Source organism: Callorhinus ursinus, unplaced genomic scaffold (genome assembly GCF_003265705.2).
Source record: "Callorhinus ursinus isolate GAN/ISIS: 27379988/994484 unplaced genomic scaffold, GSC_fseal_2.0 scaffold70, whole genome shotgun sequence".
NCBI lineage: Eukaryota > Metazoa > Chordata > Mammalia > Carnivora > Otariidae > Callorhinus > Callorhinus ursinus.
This window is the reverse complement of record NW_027397132.1, coordinates 1977882-1994228: the sequence shown is the minus strand read 5'-3', so window position 1 is coordinate 1994228 and position 16347 is coordinate 1977882. Positions and strand designations below refer to the sequence as shown.

The 16347-nt window shown below is 51.6% G+C and overlaps 1 protein-coding gene across 2 annotated transcripts; it reads right to left on the bottom strand.

Annotated features, from left to right (window-relative positions):
- Positions 1 to 3028: 3028 nt before the first annotated feature.
- Positions 3029 to 16292, bottom strand: INTS15 (integrator complex subunit 15). Of its 2 annotated transcripts, none has more exons than XM_025863676.2 (6): positions 15843 to 16292; positions 15099 to 15320; positions 12857 to 13022; positions 8603 to 9127; positions 7808 to 7847; positions 3029 to 3808 (listed from the first exon to the last, which is right to left on the bottom strand). In XM_025863676.2, exons 1-6 carry the CDS (start codon positions 16002 to 16004, stop codon positions 3607 to 3609), a joined length of 1317 nt encoding a protein of 438 aa, XP_025719461.1. In that variant the 5' UTR covers positions 16005 to 16292; the 3' UTR covers positions 3029 to 3606. The 2 variants fall into 2 exon arrangements, with proteins under 2 accessions (XP_025719461.1, XP_025719460.1); XM_025863675.2 differs by having other exon boundaries at positions 15813 to 16290.
- Between the last annotated feature and the right edge of the window lie 55 nt (positions 16293 to 16347).

Here is a 16347-nt window from a genome sequence, read left to right as displayed (position 1 = left end):
TGTGTGCAATATTGGCTAGTAGATCTGTCAAAAGTGGACTTCTCTTTTCATTAAAAGACTTAAAACAAAATTGAAACTTTAAAACAACAGAGATAGGACAAGGTCTCCTTTGGCCATTACCCCATTTCCAGGACACACAGCTGACACCTACCCTTCACCACCATCTTGACTTCTATTATCATAGATTACTTTCCAAGAGATGTTTTCAAATTAGGAAAACATATCAAAAAATTGATTTCCATCTTCTCTTGAATACTCAGAAGTTCTGGCAACATTCACCTTGGCCTGGGTGCCCAGATACGGCACCCCTAGAATTTCCCCAGTTTGACACAGTACTTGGTAACCCCTGGTGTCTAATTCCGGAAGCTTCTTCACCCATTGACAACACCCCGCCTGGTCTCTAAAGACATCTGAATTTACAACTCCTAGTTGGCGAGACCTCTCCTGAGGCTATTAAGCAGTTTCTGGATTTTCCTTTAAAAAAGAAAAAAAAAGTGCTGCACCCAGCATTTCCATAGGGGGTGTGTGTGTGTGTGTCTGAGAACACTGAAAACATACGCCCACACAAAACCTCGTACACAAGTGTTCATAGCAGAAATGTTCATACGAGCCAAAGCATTCAAGCATCCATCAACCAATGAATGTGTAAACAAAATGTGACACATCCATACAATGGGGTATTATTTGGCCGTAAAAGGTAATGAAGTGCTGATTCATGCTGCGACGTGGATGAACCCCACACATATGATGCTAAGTGAAAGAAGCCAGTCATAAAAGACCACGTCTGTATGATTCCATTCATATGAGACGTTCAGAACAGGCAAATCCAGAGAGACGGATAGTAGGTTGGTTGCCGGGGGCTGTGGGGGAGAGGGGGAGAGGGTACTAATGGGTGCAGGATTTCTTTTGGGGGATGATGAAATGTTCTAAAATAAGGAGTGGTGATATTTGTTTGCACAACTCTGTAAATATACAACCACCGAATTGTGCACTCGAAATGAGTGAATTGGGTAAGTGAATTCTCTCTCCATAAAACTGTTACTTAAAAAAACAAACAATAACTGCTATGAACATCCTTGAACACCCTCCTTTTGGGTTCTGGGATTGCTGGGCCATGGGGCCACTCTATTTTTCCATTTCTCCAGAGTGGCTAAACCAGTTATCTACATAAACAGTGTGATCATTGTTTCTTCAGACCATTAGCTACTTCCAATTTTGCCAATCTGATGGGTAAATGGAAATCATGGCATCTCTTTTTAATTTCTATTTCCCTGGTTACCAGTTTTAGAATCTTTTTCTTTTATTGGTCATTTTTATTTTCGATGAACTATCTGTTCCTGTCCCTCACTCATTTTTTTATTGGGATGTCTTTTGATTAATTTGTAGTTTTTGATACATTCTCTATAGAAATACTTCATTTTATACTCCGTGCATATTTTCTCATATACAAATTTTTATTTTATTTTTTTTTTTAAAGATTTTATTTATTTATTCGAGAGAGAGAGAGAATGAGAGATAGAGAGCACGAGAGGGAAGAGGGTCAGAGGGAGAAGCAGGCTTCCCGCCGAGCAGGGAGCCCAATGCAGGTCTCGATCCTGGGACTCCAGGATCATGACCTGAGCCGAAGGCAGTTGCTTAACCAACTGAGCCACCAAGGTGTCCTCATATACAGATTTTTAATGTATGTATAAAATACTCATTAGCAAGACCTGGCACATAATTAGTAAACAGGAACTATTTCTCATTTTTAATAGGTGAAAAGGCAAAAACTGGTAAAGGTGTATAGAGTCCACATATACCTACATTTTTAATAAGTTGACTTAATTACTCACATACTACTAGAACCACCACCAAAGAAAGTCGGGGCTCCAGTAGCTCTATTTCCTCAATTTTTCCTTCCTCCCTCCCCTCCCCCTGTCTGTTCACCTAGTCATTCATGGCAAAAACCACCTTGGGTCTGAGAGGAGCTAGGCCATAACTAGTCCCTAGAAATTTGGTGGAAATTTGGTCCTTCTGGGACAGAGCCATGCTCACAGACCTCCTCTAACTACACAGATATAGGAGAGCTTCTTTTCCATGCTTTTCAGAAAACACTTGGCAACAGAGTTGAACACCAAGCACAAGCCAAGCGCTCATCTCCTTAGTTTCATGGGTGTGTCCCACCAAGACAGGGAAGCAGATATTTACTTTTACTTTTTTACTTCAGTTCCTGATCTGACCTCAGCAGATAAACACATAAACAGGGAACACAATCAACCAAGAATAATGAAATCAAAGTCAAAGAAAGAGCAATTTCCTTTCTAGCTCATGGCTCTCAAAAGCAGTTTAAAACCCGATTCCTGAGAGGCTGGCTTGCAGGCCGGTTCCTCCCCACCCGCTGCAGCTCTGGGAACCCAGCTGAGCACTGCCAGGGCCCAAAGAAAGCCACAGGCTTGTGCGGCTGAGAAAGCACAGGTGGTCGGGACCCTCTCCAACCAAGGACGGCCCCTATGCTGCAGCTGCATCAGCTCATGCTCCTCATCTCGAAGGATGCCCTGAACCCCAGACTTAAAAAAAACCACACACACACACACACACACACACACACACACACACACACACACGGGAATTTATTGGGCAGGCTGGTTTGGTCTGGTCTCCCAGGTCATGGTGTGCGGCCAGGAATAGAAGGGTAGACAAGCCACAAGTTCATCTTAGCCCGTTATTGCTCACTGTTCGCAGTAAGTGTCTCTCATGCCTCACTTCTAGCCCAGGGGAGCTCAAGCTCAGTGTCATCATTTCCTTCCCAAACTAGTAAATGAGAACTCAAAGCAGATAGCCTCCATCGTGTGGAATGACAAAAACAGAGGGAAGCAGACAGACTTGTGGGGGCGTCAGGGTGGAAGGGATACGGTCGGCAGTGCTTCTGTTAAGACAAGTGCCTAAAATTGTATTCAAACTTCTTACCCCATCACTGCAGACCCACAAGGAAACCACTGCCGCTCAAAACATTGACTATGTTTTAAAAATAGTCCATAAAAGTCTATAAAACTGTTTAGAAAAAAAATTTATTTGAACATATGAAAGGAAAATTTAGACCCCAATAAAACAGAGGAGCTCCTGGGCCGGACGGGCAGTCCTCGCGCAGCCCCCTGCCCGGCTCCCTGCCTGGCCCATGCCGGGGCCCAGCTTCGAGCTCACAGAGCTCCTAGGGACACCGGGTGGTGGGGCCGTCACATTCCCGCGCACAGATGCCAAAGGGACTTGCAAATGCTGCTCATCGCAGCTCTGCTCAGGGCAGCACGGGCTCCGGGCGCGTCTGAAACGACCCACAGACACCGGCTGGTGGAATCGGCGACTTCGGCAGGACGCCCACGTGGCTGGGCGGGCGCCATCCGTCCTTCCTTCCATGCCTCCCATCTGGACTTCTGCGATCGTGACCCGGCGGGGAGGGCCCCCGGGCTGCGACGCCGCGCAACTCCCGCACCAAGACAGTCCTGCTGGGGACGAGGGACTGCCGGCTGCCCCCAAAAGGTCCTCTTCGATGGGGCAGCTCCCCCCTTCTCTGGAAGGCTTCCTCCGGCCCAGGCGGAGGGCACACTGTCCCTCGGCAGCACCGGGGCCGGTCTAGCGGATGGGCCTGAACGGGAAGGTCATGCCCGACATGAACGTGTGCCCCGGGTGCGTGGGCAGGGCGGGGTGGGCGGCGGGGTGGGCCGGCACAGCCCCGTAGCCCAGCGGGGGCGTGTGGATGTGAGGATAGAAGCCGGGGGGCAGCGCCGCGTGTGGTGCCTGTTGCACGGGGCCCGAGATCACCAGCTGGAGCAGGCTGCGAATACAAGGACAAGGGTCAAGGGTTAGGCACACGGCGGCTGGGCTAGCCTGTCCCCTCGTGGACGTGGCGCCCCCGGAAGGGAGGGGGGGCCTGGGCACGGCCGTGGCCTCACACATGCACAGCGACAGGTACCGGATGCAGGCACAGAACACGGAGGTTTCCAGAAGGGGGAAATCTGTCAACTTGGGGCAGATGGGGGTGGCTTGTGGGGGGGGCGGGCGAGCGGCAAGGGACCTGGGGGGGGCAGGCGACAATTCCAGGGGGGGGAACCGAGGAAACCCAGGGGGCGGGTGCCCAAGGCCAGGAGGGGACAGGACTTCGGGGGGGGGGGTCCGCACCAGGGCTTAGAGTCCACGGAAGCTCTGCGCACAGCCTCAGCATCTGTGGCCTGGGTTCAGCCCCAACCACCTACACTTGAGAGGGTTAGGACCTTGCACGTGGCAAGCACACAGCAGCTCAGTGTTCTCAACCTCACTCGTCATGACTGAGTCCCAACTGAACTGCAAGCACAGCCACATGAAAGCAGGCCTTTCAGAGACTCTGACATGAGCATGGGATAGGCCCTGCCCTCAGCATGGCCCAGGCCCAGACCCAGCCCTTACCCACCTTTAGGGGCCACCTCCCCGCCCCCCCCCCCCCCAACTCCCCACCCTCCTGCTTATTTGCTCCTTCACTTCTGGGATGAGAGCCTTCTGAAGCCACACTGCAGCCCTACGCATCACACCCCGGGTCTCCGCAGGAGGACCCCATCACTCCTTCGCCAACTCCCTTCCACCCACAACCACCCCAAGCCCTGGGAGCCATGCGCCCCCTCGGGCCTGTGCTCTCCTCTCTGTGGCTCAGGACATCCACGGCCTCAGCCTTCCTCCTGGAATCCCTCACGGTTTCCAATATTGGTCCCTTCCAAAACTCCCTGAAGAGTTCCTCTGATTTGTCCCATCCTCTCCAACCCCACACTCCCTCCCAGCAAGATCGGCAGATTCCTAATTTTCCTACCACCACGAGCTTCCCAGGCCTTAGCTGGCCCACATCCTACAGTCAAACCCAAATACCCATCATGCCCTAATCGGAGAAACTTCTGCCCTCTCTTCTTCAGGACAGAGGCCTCCTTTCCCAGCCCTGCCTCTCCCCTTTCCCCCCTGAGGACAGACCGACTCTGCTCGTGCTCTCCAGCCACACCCCAGTGTCTCCGCAGTGTCTAAGCTGGTCTCTCCACGCCACCAAATCTGCCTGCCAGGTCCCGTTCACGCCTATCACTCACCCTGAGGACTTCCTCATCCCACGAAGCCACACCTTCCCTGCACATGGCCCTGCTTGATCCAGGAACTTCAGGCCAGTTTGCCCTGGCTACTGTCAGCCACTCACCTGGAGCCCTGAGAGTGGGGGCTAAGTCTTCTGCAGACTGACCCTAACCCCCTCCCAGCCCCTGAGTATAAAGTCTGGTGCTCAGAGCCCACAGGAGGGGCTCAGAAAGTAAACCAAAGGCACGAAGAAGAGCTGGTGGCCTGAAGCTCTTCAGAGCCCCTTTTCATTGATGGTACCACTTTTTTATAACTTGGGATGAGAAAGTCACTCAAAATAAGCAAACAAAGAAATAAATCTAAGGAAGGTATTACAGAAACAAAATTTAAGTCATATAAGTTTGGCTGAATCCGCATACCCTGCCAGAGATAAAAGGGGTTTCAGGAAATTTCTAGTCTAGGGGCGCCTGGGTGGCTCAGTCGTTAAGCGTCTGCCTTCGGCTCAGGTCATGGTCCCGGGGTCCTGGGATCGAGCCCCACGTCAGGCTCCGTGCTCCGAGGGAGCCTGCTTCTCCCTCTCCCACTCCCCCTGCCTGTGTTCCCTCTTGCTGTCTCTCTCTCTCAAATAAATAAAATCTTAAAAAAAAAAAAAAAGTTTCCAGTCTATTCAGAAAGACAATTAACGGAAAAGAGACTATCAGAAGTCAAAGAAGTTTTCCAAGTGGCTCCGTGTCCGGTCCTTCCCCGCGTCGCTGCCAGGCTGCCCCTGGGAGGCCGCGTTTCACGACACCCGAGTCAGAGGAGGACAGGGCCCAGCTTAGGCTGTGAAGACGTTCCACGGGACTCCAATGCGGACCCCTGGTCATAACGCTAAGACGAGAAAGGACTTAGACCCTATACATGTTACTCTGAAACATTACATGTTAGATAACAGCTGTGCACAAAACAGGGAAATAGTACAGAGACACTATTGCAAAAGGAGCAGAAAAATGCCAGCTTAGTAACTATGTCCTGAGATGCCAGGGAATTTTTCTAGAGCCCACGGGGGAAAAAAAGAAAAAAAAAAAGGACAGTGTGGGCTCCTGAGGGGCAGGTGGCGCTCTGGACAAGCTGTCCATTCTGCGGACAGAATACGTCAAGCGGGACCGTTCTGTTCCAGCAGGAGCCAGCACACTCCACCTATTTGGTTTCCAGATCGGCCCAGATACCCGCTGAAGTTGCCCTCCCGCCGCAGGGCCTGGCGCCGAGATCCCCAACCGTCCTTGGGCCGCAGCTACTCTCGCCGTCAGCCCGTGGGCCGGCATCCGGCCGCTCCTCTGGCCTCAGGTGATGCGTGGTATCAGCCTGCCACACGTGCCCAGACTCGCCGGCCCCGGCAGAGGCAGTGGGCCAGGCCCTGGGCAGCTGTGGGCTCACCCTCTGCCAGCCCTGGAGCCCCAGCCCCTCTGTCCCCGATAAAGGCCAATGTGAGCCTCAGAAGAAAGGAGAATGTTAGAAATCCTACCAACTTCACTTCACTGTTTCCTGTCCCTGTGCACGCTAGGATGGGGTTCTGCAATCACCTACGAACACTTCCTCCCTTAGTTGCCACAATCGCTATTTGGAGTGGATACATAATTTCTGTCCTTCTGATGTATCACTCCTAAATTTACTAAGTATCCGCATGCTTTTGGACCATGAGGTTGCTTCTGGTATTTTGCTACTCATGATACTGCATTTGCCTGAAACGCTTCTGCACACACAGCTTTTGCTTCTTAAGAGTCCGTGAAACTAATTAGATTAAGTGACATTCCTACGTTATGACAATAATAGTAAGCGGAACAGCAGCTAATACTTCTTAGATACTTGCTACACACCAAGTATGCAGCAAAAACACAACAACACTGTTGCAAGCACTTTCTGTGTTTTTACTCTGGTCCTCACAAAAATCCTACGAGGGGTGGAGGCAGGAGAGGCAGGGGGACATGAGGCAGGTACGATTATTTTCTCGATTTTACAGACAAAACAAGGCAGTGGAAGATCAGGAAGCCGCCCAGAGTCATACAGAGAGCAAGCAGCTAGCCCGGACCTTTCCCCAGGAGCCATGTGACCACACAGCCCTGCTCTTCACCACTGTTTGCACTGCTTCTCCCAAATGATGACAATAAGCACCATTTACACTCAGAGTCCTGCGTGCCAGGGACCAGGACCTCATTTAATCCTCACTACAACCCTGTGACACAGGCGAATTATCCCCCCAGCTTTACTAGGGAGGAAACCGAGGCTCAGAGACAGGAGAAGCAACTGCCCATGCATCACAGAAAACCGGTGAGAATCATGCTCAGAACCCACTAAGTGCTGCTACCCATCGACAAAGCCTGAGGGACACACGCTGTGCCCTAGGGCCGTGGCTCGGCAGGATTTCCCAAAGGGCTGTGCCACCCACACTGTCACCCACAATGTGTGTGCATGAACGTCGGAAGTCACCACGAACCATGTATGCCAATTTAGCAAGTGACTAAATGACTCTGAGCTTACTCTGGTTTCTTCCCTGGACTCCCAGACAATATGGCCGCACCTCTTTGATTTTTTTCTCTCCACTTGGGCTTTCTCTCATGTGGGTCATGCTATCCTATCCCCGACTTACGATCAGGTCCTGAGGGGGCTCCTTACATACAGAAGCTCTAGACCCTGCAGCCCAACTCTCCCCAAGGAGGCCAGGATAAGGGGTCCACTGCCAGCCCAGCCCAGCCCCAAGTCTGAGAGCACTTACTTATTATGGGGCAGCCTGGAGCACAAGGTTCTCAGGTCATCTGAAATCAAGGAGATACATAGTAAGGAACAGACTGGAAACAAGGTGAAATGCTCACTGAGTTCTTCTCAAGGATGCTGGCAAGAGAGCGATAGCGTCCTAACTACATTTTCCTAGCGTCACTTAGAAATTGCGCTCTCTTCCTTCGATTCTTGCTTTAACAACTAGGCCCCAAACAGAATACAAGACTCAGGAAGGGAGGGAGGTTATCGGCCGTTTGTCGATGGCTGGGAAAGGGCCAGAGGCAGGGCTCCCGCTGAGCGGATCAGCTGCCCAAGGCACTAAGTGGGAAACACATCACAGTGACGACCGCCTGGGGCCACAGGCGACGTCTTCAAGCCCACAGTCACCAAACCAGCAGAGGTGCCACTGGACACCAGGAGCCTTCCAGCACTGAAGTGCAGGCGAATCACAGACCCAGAAACAGGTGCTGGGAACGCTTCATGCACTTGAACCTGTGCACTGTGTTGTATAGCTTATGCCTCAATAAAAAAGGGCTGCCGGAAAAGAAAAGATTCTCTACGAGGAAACATGGTGAGGAGTCCCTGGTCCTGGGCAAAGCAGCCGGGAGACGCAAGACGTCACGGCTGGTGCTCTACCTGGGTCCACTCTGCAACTTCACCCGGGTCCCGTGCTAAGAGGAAAGAGGTCGTAAGAGAGCAGAGAACAGCTATTCGTCCAGGACTCCCTGCTTTCCTGCGGGCGGGTGGCGGCAGCCCTGCCCCCGGGGAGGGCCTGGGCCAGGGAGTCACCCACCTCTTGTGCACAGCAGTGCTCCGGAGGCCATGGCCACCTGCAGAGCCTGCGCCAGCCGGTCCAGAGAGAGCTCGATCTCCTGGGAGGCGTTGAGGGGGTTCAGTTCATCTGCCAACCTGTTGATCTCCTCTACCAGCGGGACCATGTGGTCAAACAGGATGAGGCCCAGGCGCCCGTACAGATTCTTCTCGGTTAAGTGCACCTGGAGCATCATGAGGACCTGCAGGACGCTGAGGTGGAGTTTCGAGTACAGGAGGTGGGAGTCTCTGTCCATCCCTCCCAAGTCCTTTGTAACTTTGGTAGTGACGTGGCCATTAGACAGGGAGGGCTTCTTCTTCCTTTTATAAGCCAGAGGGGCCTTCACGCACCAGCGGATCAATCCAGTGAGCGGGGTGAGCTCTAAAAATCCTATTGGAAGATTGGCTGCAATCGGAGTATTTAAAAAAGTGATGAGAATCAACCTCGGGTCCTCGAAAATCCAGCTGACAATCATTTCAAGCAAGTCCAACGGTGGGATGAGGTCATCTGCCAACAAAGATGCTTTAAGTCAGATGTGTTTGTAGCCCCAGTGACATAAGTGGATGGCGGGGAGATGGACCCCCTACGGGTACAGTACTCAGCACCTGACATTCAGACTATGTGCTCTGCTTATCTACTTTCTGTCCGCTTTCCGAGAACATCCCCTCCGTCAGGCCTGGGGCTCCCGTCTTAGTCAGATTCTCCCCAGAGCCAGGACTGTTTGGCCACCGTAGGGCTCAAAAACATATTTGTTAAATCAACAATTTCCTAGAACTCCATCACGTCTTGAAGTTCGTCCCCCAGGTCAATTTAAATTCCCACATGTTTTGTGGGAATTCTTTATGTCCCAAACTGCCACACCTCAGCCCTTCCCAGACAGTAGGGTCTGTCCCTCTGCTGGTGTTTCCTCTGTGGCCCAGTGACGGCTACAGTGGCCTTCACAGAGCAGCTCAGGTGCGGTCAATGGTCAGTCAGCTGCCAAGAGCCATCTCAGCAGCCCCAGATCTGGAATCTTTGTCTAAGCACAGCCTGACCTCCTGTGACCCTGGAGACCTGGCACATTCTACAGCCTGGACAGAGAACAATAAAAACAAATGTTGACATTTATCTCGGGTTTACTATGCGCCAGGCACTGGTCTAAATCCTTTACACAGATCAACTCACTCCTCCAACAACCCACCTGTTATCGGGAGGAGGAGGCACGGGGTGATATTAAGTCACGTCCCCAGGACTCATGAAAAGGGTGCGGTGGGCCCACATGTGGCCCCAGAGGGCCTGGCTCTGAAGCATTGGGCTGCACTGCCCCCGGGACTGGCACACAACGCCCTGAAGTTGTCTACAAGCGTGGGAGTGGGTCCCCAGCCTCCTGTCTCTGGGGTTGTGCAGCCCTCAGCTCACGGAGAGCTAAGGATGGTGGGACCCCTTCCGGGATGCTGAAGCCAGAGCCATCATAAGATAGGAGTGTGGGGTGAGAGAGACACGTGTGGGCGGAGGCTCCTCTTTCTCCAGAGACATGGCCCTTCTTCCCTGAGATCATGCCTACCTACTGACTGGGTGTTCAACTGTGCCCTGCCCTTCTGTTATAAATGAGGCCAACAGTAGGTAGCCGCTGTCGTCCGTGATCTTCACTTGGCAAAATAAACGGTGGGGGACTCCGCGTCTGGCCCCTCGAGCCCCCTGAGAGGTTTCTGTCTGAGGAATGCCAGTCTCATACCCACGCGTCCAGAATACCACCCTCTCAGCCGTCCCCCGCCACACACACATCTAAGCAGAGGGGTCTCCAAGAGCCTGAAAGCCCCATGTGCCTGGTGTACAGGGAGTGCGCGTGCTTGAGCGAATCACCTCCATGACCTTCCTATTCAAAGGCCCAAGTTCTCTGCACCATTCGGGCAAGAGAAAGTTCTGTCTCCTGAGGTGAGCTGCTTCTGTCTTGTGATTTTGGAGGCACAGACTCCCCAGGAATGCTCTGTCACCAAGAGGAGATCAGTCACCATCCTGACTGTGGACTCCAGCTCTGCCTCCAGGGCTACCACCAGGCGCCCGGTGACCTCCCCATCTCCAAACTGACCAAGCTGGATATGTTAAAGATGCACAGCTTTTGGTACATCGATCATACCTCCATAAAGTGGTTGTAAAACGGTCACCAACACATCAGATGGGCACAGTGGCTTAAGAGAAAAACACCAAGTCTCATATCCATTCTAGAATGCTGGCGGTATGCTCCGAACATTGCCGCCTTTTGCACGATGTTTAATCTGTCCCAGGTAATTTCCGTCCTTGTTGGGCTGGAATAACTGATGGCTTGGAAAAGCCACAGTGATGCTGTACAATGGGTTTAATGAGACCTTTCCTACGGGAAAACAGAGGGCCTGACTCCTGTCCCCAGCTAGGAACAGCTCTGAGGCAGCCTTTGCAGGAGAGCACCAGGGAACAGCCCACTCTAGCAGCAGGGCACCCACCACTCACACCTGCCTCCCAGCCCAGGGGCAAAACGCTGGGACAGAAACGGTTTGAAAGTACACGTGACTATGATATGCACTTCAGTGTTCACACTCTGTCCACATAAACTTTGCTAAGAGAACTAAAAAACTGAACAGCAGGGGAAAAAAGGTACAAATAAAAGGAGAATCAAATATAATCCCGGTGCTGCTGGACTGAACACAAATGGAAATGTTGCTGAAGGCTTTCCAGCTGCTGGTTTAGCTATCAGACCAGAATAAGAGACGATCTGTCAGCCCTCTGAGCGGTAAGAGCTGAGGGCAAAGGAGGAGGAACTTGAAACAGAAGACCAGGCTTGGAGTCCAGCTCTGCAGAAAAAGCGCTCACCACGGTGAGGCCCGAAACTTCCCCATGTGGAAATCCAGGACCAGAGCCCCTGTCCAGGGGCCGCACGGGCTGTGGGGCTCACACAAGGACACAGATGTGAAAGGACGCAATGTTCCACAAAGTGTTGTTTGTCAATCCCTGTTCCTTGAAACCCACCCCTGTGGGAGGCAAGTAGGCAGCAGAGCCTAGTGAGCGTGGGTCTGAGACTCCTGCTCCAATTCAACCAGAGCTGGTCAACCTGTATTGGTTTTCTTTATTTGGAGCCTTCATAAAACGATCTGACCAGAGGGCTCTGATGCTGGACAGGGGACAGGGGCTTCTCCCAGTTGAAGTCAAATGCTATCTATTGGCTGCCCTGAGGACTTCGCCTGGCATCTTCTGAAGAAAGCCTCAAAAACGTCACCACGGTAGAAGCGACAAGCGTGCCTCCTGTTGCAATATGCCCAGGACACATCACCGCCTAGGCAGGATTGTTGCCAAAAATGTTTAACTTGAATCTTGCATAAGGAAACAATCAGATAAATCTAAATTGAGGGATATTCTGCAAAACAACAGGCTTGAGCTCTTCAAAAAACATCAATGTCCTAAGAGATTTTTTTTTTAAATACTTCATCTGTTCAAGATTTAAAAAGACCAAAGTGACATGACAACTATGTATATATGTAGGATCCCTGATGGGATCCTGAACTCTCCTGACCCTTCAAAGCAGGGGAGGGAAAAGGCTATAAAAGACATTATTGAGACAATTAAGGAAATCTGAATATAGGCTATATAAGAAATAATAGAATTCCCTCGATATTTAATTTCTTAGGCATGATAATGGTACCATGGGATACGTAAAGGAAAGCTCTTGTTCTTGGGGGAGAGATACGTGCTTAAGTACTTGGTACATGACGCTGATAACAAACTCTCAAAAGTTCAGGAAAACCAAATGCTTTGGAGTGTGTGTGAGAGGGGAAGAGGAAGAGAGAAAGGGAGAGAGAGAGAACATGGCAAGTGTTAACAGGGGGTGAATCCAGGTGAGAGTGTCCCAACTTATAACAGTCTCAAACCTTCCTAAAGTTTTGCTATTTTCCAAAATAAAAAATGAGGCATAAAAAAAAAGCAAGTCACGTCTGGGGAGAAACCACGTCTTCCCCAGACATCAGATGCCAGCGTTTTCAGGTTGCCTGCCACTCGGACCATCCCTGAGTCAGGCAAGTGGGAGGCACCAAGGAAAGCTCCCCTGCTGGCAAATTCCAGAAGTCCAGGTGGTCCCTTCCTTTCACTTTCAGCCTAAAAGAAAACATACATTTCACACCAAAAAAAAAAAAAAAGGCCAAAGCGACCACTGGGCATTTCACCTGGGTGTTCAGTGGAAATAAAAGTGGCAGTCGCCTAAGCTGCTTTAACGGCCCGTCTGGAGTTTACCTGAGGATAGGTCATACAGCGCGGTGACAGAGGTGATGAGCTGGCAGCAGAATCGAGGGCTGGCACTGAGTATCTGCTTCAGCGTCTGCACGGATCCTGGCACCAGACAGCAGTAGTCATCCACGAGGGCCCTGGCTAACCTCACGCAGTAGACCACAGGCGTCCGCTAGAAAGAAGCCACAGTCCACATAACTACAGGTGTCGTGAGCTAGCGGGCGACAACGACGTACGCGTGGTGGAGACCATCAGAGCTGGCAACACCGCTCCCAAGAGGGGAAAAAGATGTTCAGAACTCGGTCCGAAGCCGGGCCCGGACAAACTACAGCCCACAGGCCCAATCCATCCTGCCGCCTGCTTTTTGCAAATAAACTTCAACTGAGACATGCATCTGCTCGGCTGTTTGTTTACTGTGTAAGGCTGCTCCCTACACTGCAAGGGCAGAGGCGAATGCTTGTGACAGACTATATGATCCGCAGAACCTAAAGCATTTACTGTCTTGCCCTTCACAAAAAAGGCCTGCTGACTCTTGCTCTGAAGTTCACTTAGGAAAGGTAATTTCTGACTTCAGGCGACGAAGTGACAACTTTTGTGACCCTCCAGGTGAGACTCCAAAGGCAGAAATGAGCAGCTGGTACCACTTTAAAGAGCTTGCGGAGAGTTTGTGAGCACTCCTGTGATTCTAGAGCAGCGCTTCCTCACTTTGTGATCCTACCCTTATAGGTTTCCATAATACTTTCAAATCCTACGTCACCACCCTCCCCTGCCTTTTTCCTTCCCACTCAGAGGCCAATCTGTAGCTACTGCCACATTCCACAGCTGCTCAGAATGCTCCAGTTCTAGGGCCCCAACGTGGTCTATAGGGGGGTGGAGGCTGGGAAGAACTGCAAGGAGAGAGCAGGCCAGATTGTTCCCTCAGGCTGAAATCTGCCCCCACAACCTCCAACCAGCCATCCCCGCCTTCCCTAGTAGGAAGCTACAGCCCCTCGCCCCGGTGTGGCAAATCCTGACTCAAACCACTAAGACCCTTTCCTGTCATTGACATCTGCCTTTGCTTTGCAAAAAGCCAGCATGACAGCATTAGGAGAGAGAAATGGGAAATTACGTGATGAATTACAAGATGCTAAGCCTGACTTTCACTAGGTGATCAAAAGAGAGTGGTAACTGTAACATTAAATACAACACAAATGATCAATTCAGATGCCCCAGAAATCAGACTGGTGAGAATTAAGGTACAGATTCCACTGAGACTTACCTGTGTACCAGAGAGAATAATATATTTTTTTCTAGCCAAATTTTGAGGATAAACAGATTTCAAGGAAAACATCTACATAAATTGGGGAAACAAACCCAACACCAAAGTCTTCGAGTACTTGAGAATGAAGCAGGTTTGTGAAACTGAATGTGGTAAATTCTGTTAGCTTAGTTGAGAATCATGTTAATCTTAATTCTGAGTTAATAATTACTGGATTATCAATTTTTTAAAAACTCTGAGTAACCAAAAAGCAAAACAAAATGAATCTTTCAAAATACCATCTGACACAAATTCTACTGATATTCTTTGATATTTAAAAACACTTTAGAAGGCTCTTACATCCATATCCATTAGAAGAGCCATGATCTTTATAATGTCACCCTGGAACAATGCAAAACAACTGACATGCTTACCGACCTAACCGTATAATTTAACTTACAGTGATCTTAAAAAAATATATATATATAGGGCGCCTGGGGGGCTCAGATGGTTGAGCATCTGCCTTCAGCTCAGGTCGTGATCCCAGGGTCCTGGGATCGAGTCCCGCATCGGGCTCCCTGCTCCTTGGGAGCCTGCTTCTCCCTCTGCTTCTCTCTCTCTCTCTGTCTCTCATGAATAAATAAATAAAATCTTAAAAAAAAAAATACACACACACACACACACACACACATCCTATCTCTAAGGCTGCATTATGCATAGCTGTTTTCAAAATACTACCTTATCATTTTCAACTAAGGAAAACGATTTTTCGCTTGTCCTGGAGATGAAGACTTTTTTTTTTCTTAAATTCATTTACCATTACAAACTATGGTTTTGTCAGGAATGGGTACTACCTGTATCTAAATGTAGGTGTAGGGTATTAGCATACAGGGTAGTGACATCAAGGAGATAACACATAGAAAAGGTCTCTCCCGAAATCCAATTAAGGGAAAATTCCTGACACTAAACTCCTCTTCAGAGACTCTCAGGAGAAGGCTATTAGAGAAGTACCTGGAGCCAGGAGGCTGCACACTCCAACACCGGGATTCGACACACAGCCACTGCCATGGACACCAGTTTTCCCAACAAGCTCATCCGGCTGTCATCAGCCTTGTTCCCTTGGGGGCTGAAAAGGGATGAGAAAATAATCTGCCGGACAGAGTCCTTGGTTTGCTCCTGGAAATAATTGCACATGATTTCAAGAAGTTGGAGCTCCTGAAGTGAATTCAACCTCTGTAAAACAAATCCAAGAGAAGCGATAAGACATTTAGCTTTAACGTGCGCTTTAATCCATACGGTGAGAAAACAGGAAATAACCTCTTTTCCCCCTGGGAACCGTTCACCCCTCTAAAGCCCGGGTCCCAGGGGGAAGAACTCGGTTAATCCCAGGAAATGTCACTATACAGAATTCGACATCATCCTGGGGCACTCAGGATGATGACCTGCTGCGGTGTGAGACTCGATTACAGGCCTTTAACGTCTCTTCCGGCAGCACCACCGAGACCTGGGCTGTCGCACGCCCGGCACAGGCCGACAGCTGAGCAATGCTCAGGAAGCCAGAGCAGGTGGATTGGGGCTGCTGCGAAGGAGCGCGGCCAAGGGCGAGAACCGAGCCGCTGATGGCAAGAGGGTCTGTGGCTGGCCAATGCTTGTCACCGCGAGGGGCGGAAAAAGGAGCGAGAGTTTCCTTCTGGCGGACGCGGGCATCCCGGCCGCCCGCCGCACCTTGGGCTGCGCGCCGCGCTCCTTGGGCACCTGGAACACGAACTCCTCGAGCAGCTCCACGGGGCCCTTGTCCACGATGGGCAGCGGCGCGCTCTGCAGCTGGCTGCTGAAGTAGATGTCCAGGTGGTACAGCACCTCCTTGGCGGCGCTCAGCGCGTCGCGGCGCAGCAGCGAGTGGCGGATGTCGCTCATGGTGCGGCCGCTGCGGCCCGGGGCGCCCGGAGCGCGTCGGCACTTCCGCCCCGGGCCCCGCGGGCGCGCCCGCCGCCGCCGAGACAAAGAGGCCGCGACCCGGCCTCCGCCCGCCAACCCCGGCGCCCGCCCGCCCGCCGCTCCCGCTCTGGCCTGCTCAGGGGGCCATGTCCGCCGCCGCCGCCGGCCAGCGGGCACCCGGCTGTGCGACTGCGGCGCCACCGAAGGCGGCGGGAGCCCGACGCCGCCGAGCCGAACGGCGGCGGAATGCCGGGCGCGGCGACGGCGGCCTGCAGGGGCCAAGCGCTGGCCGCGGCGAGGGCCGGCTCTCGGGAGGGCGCCA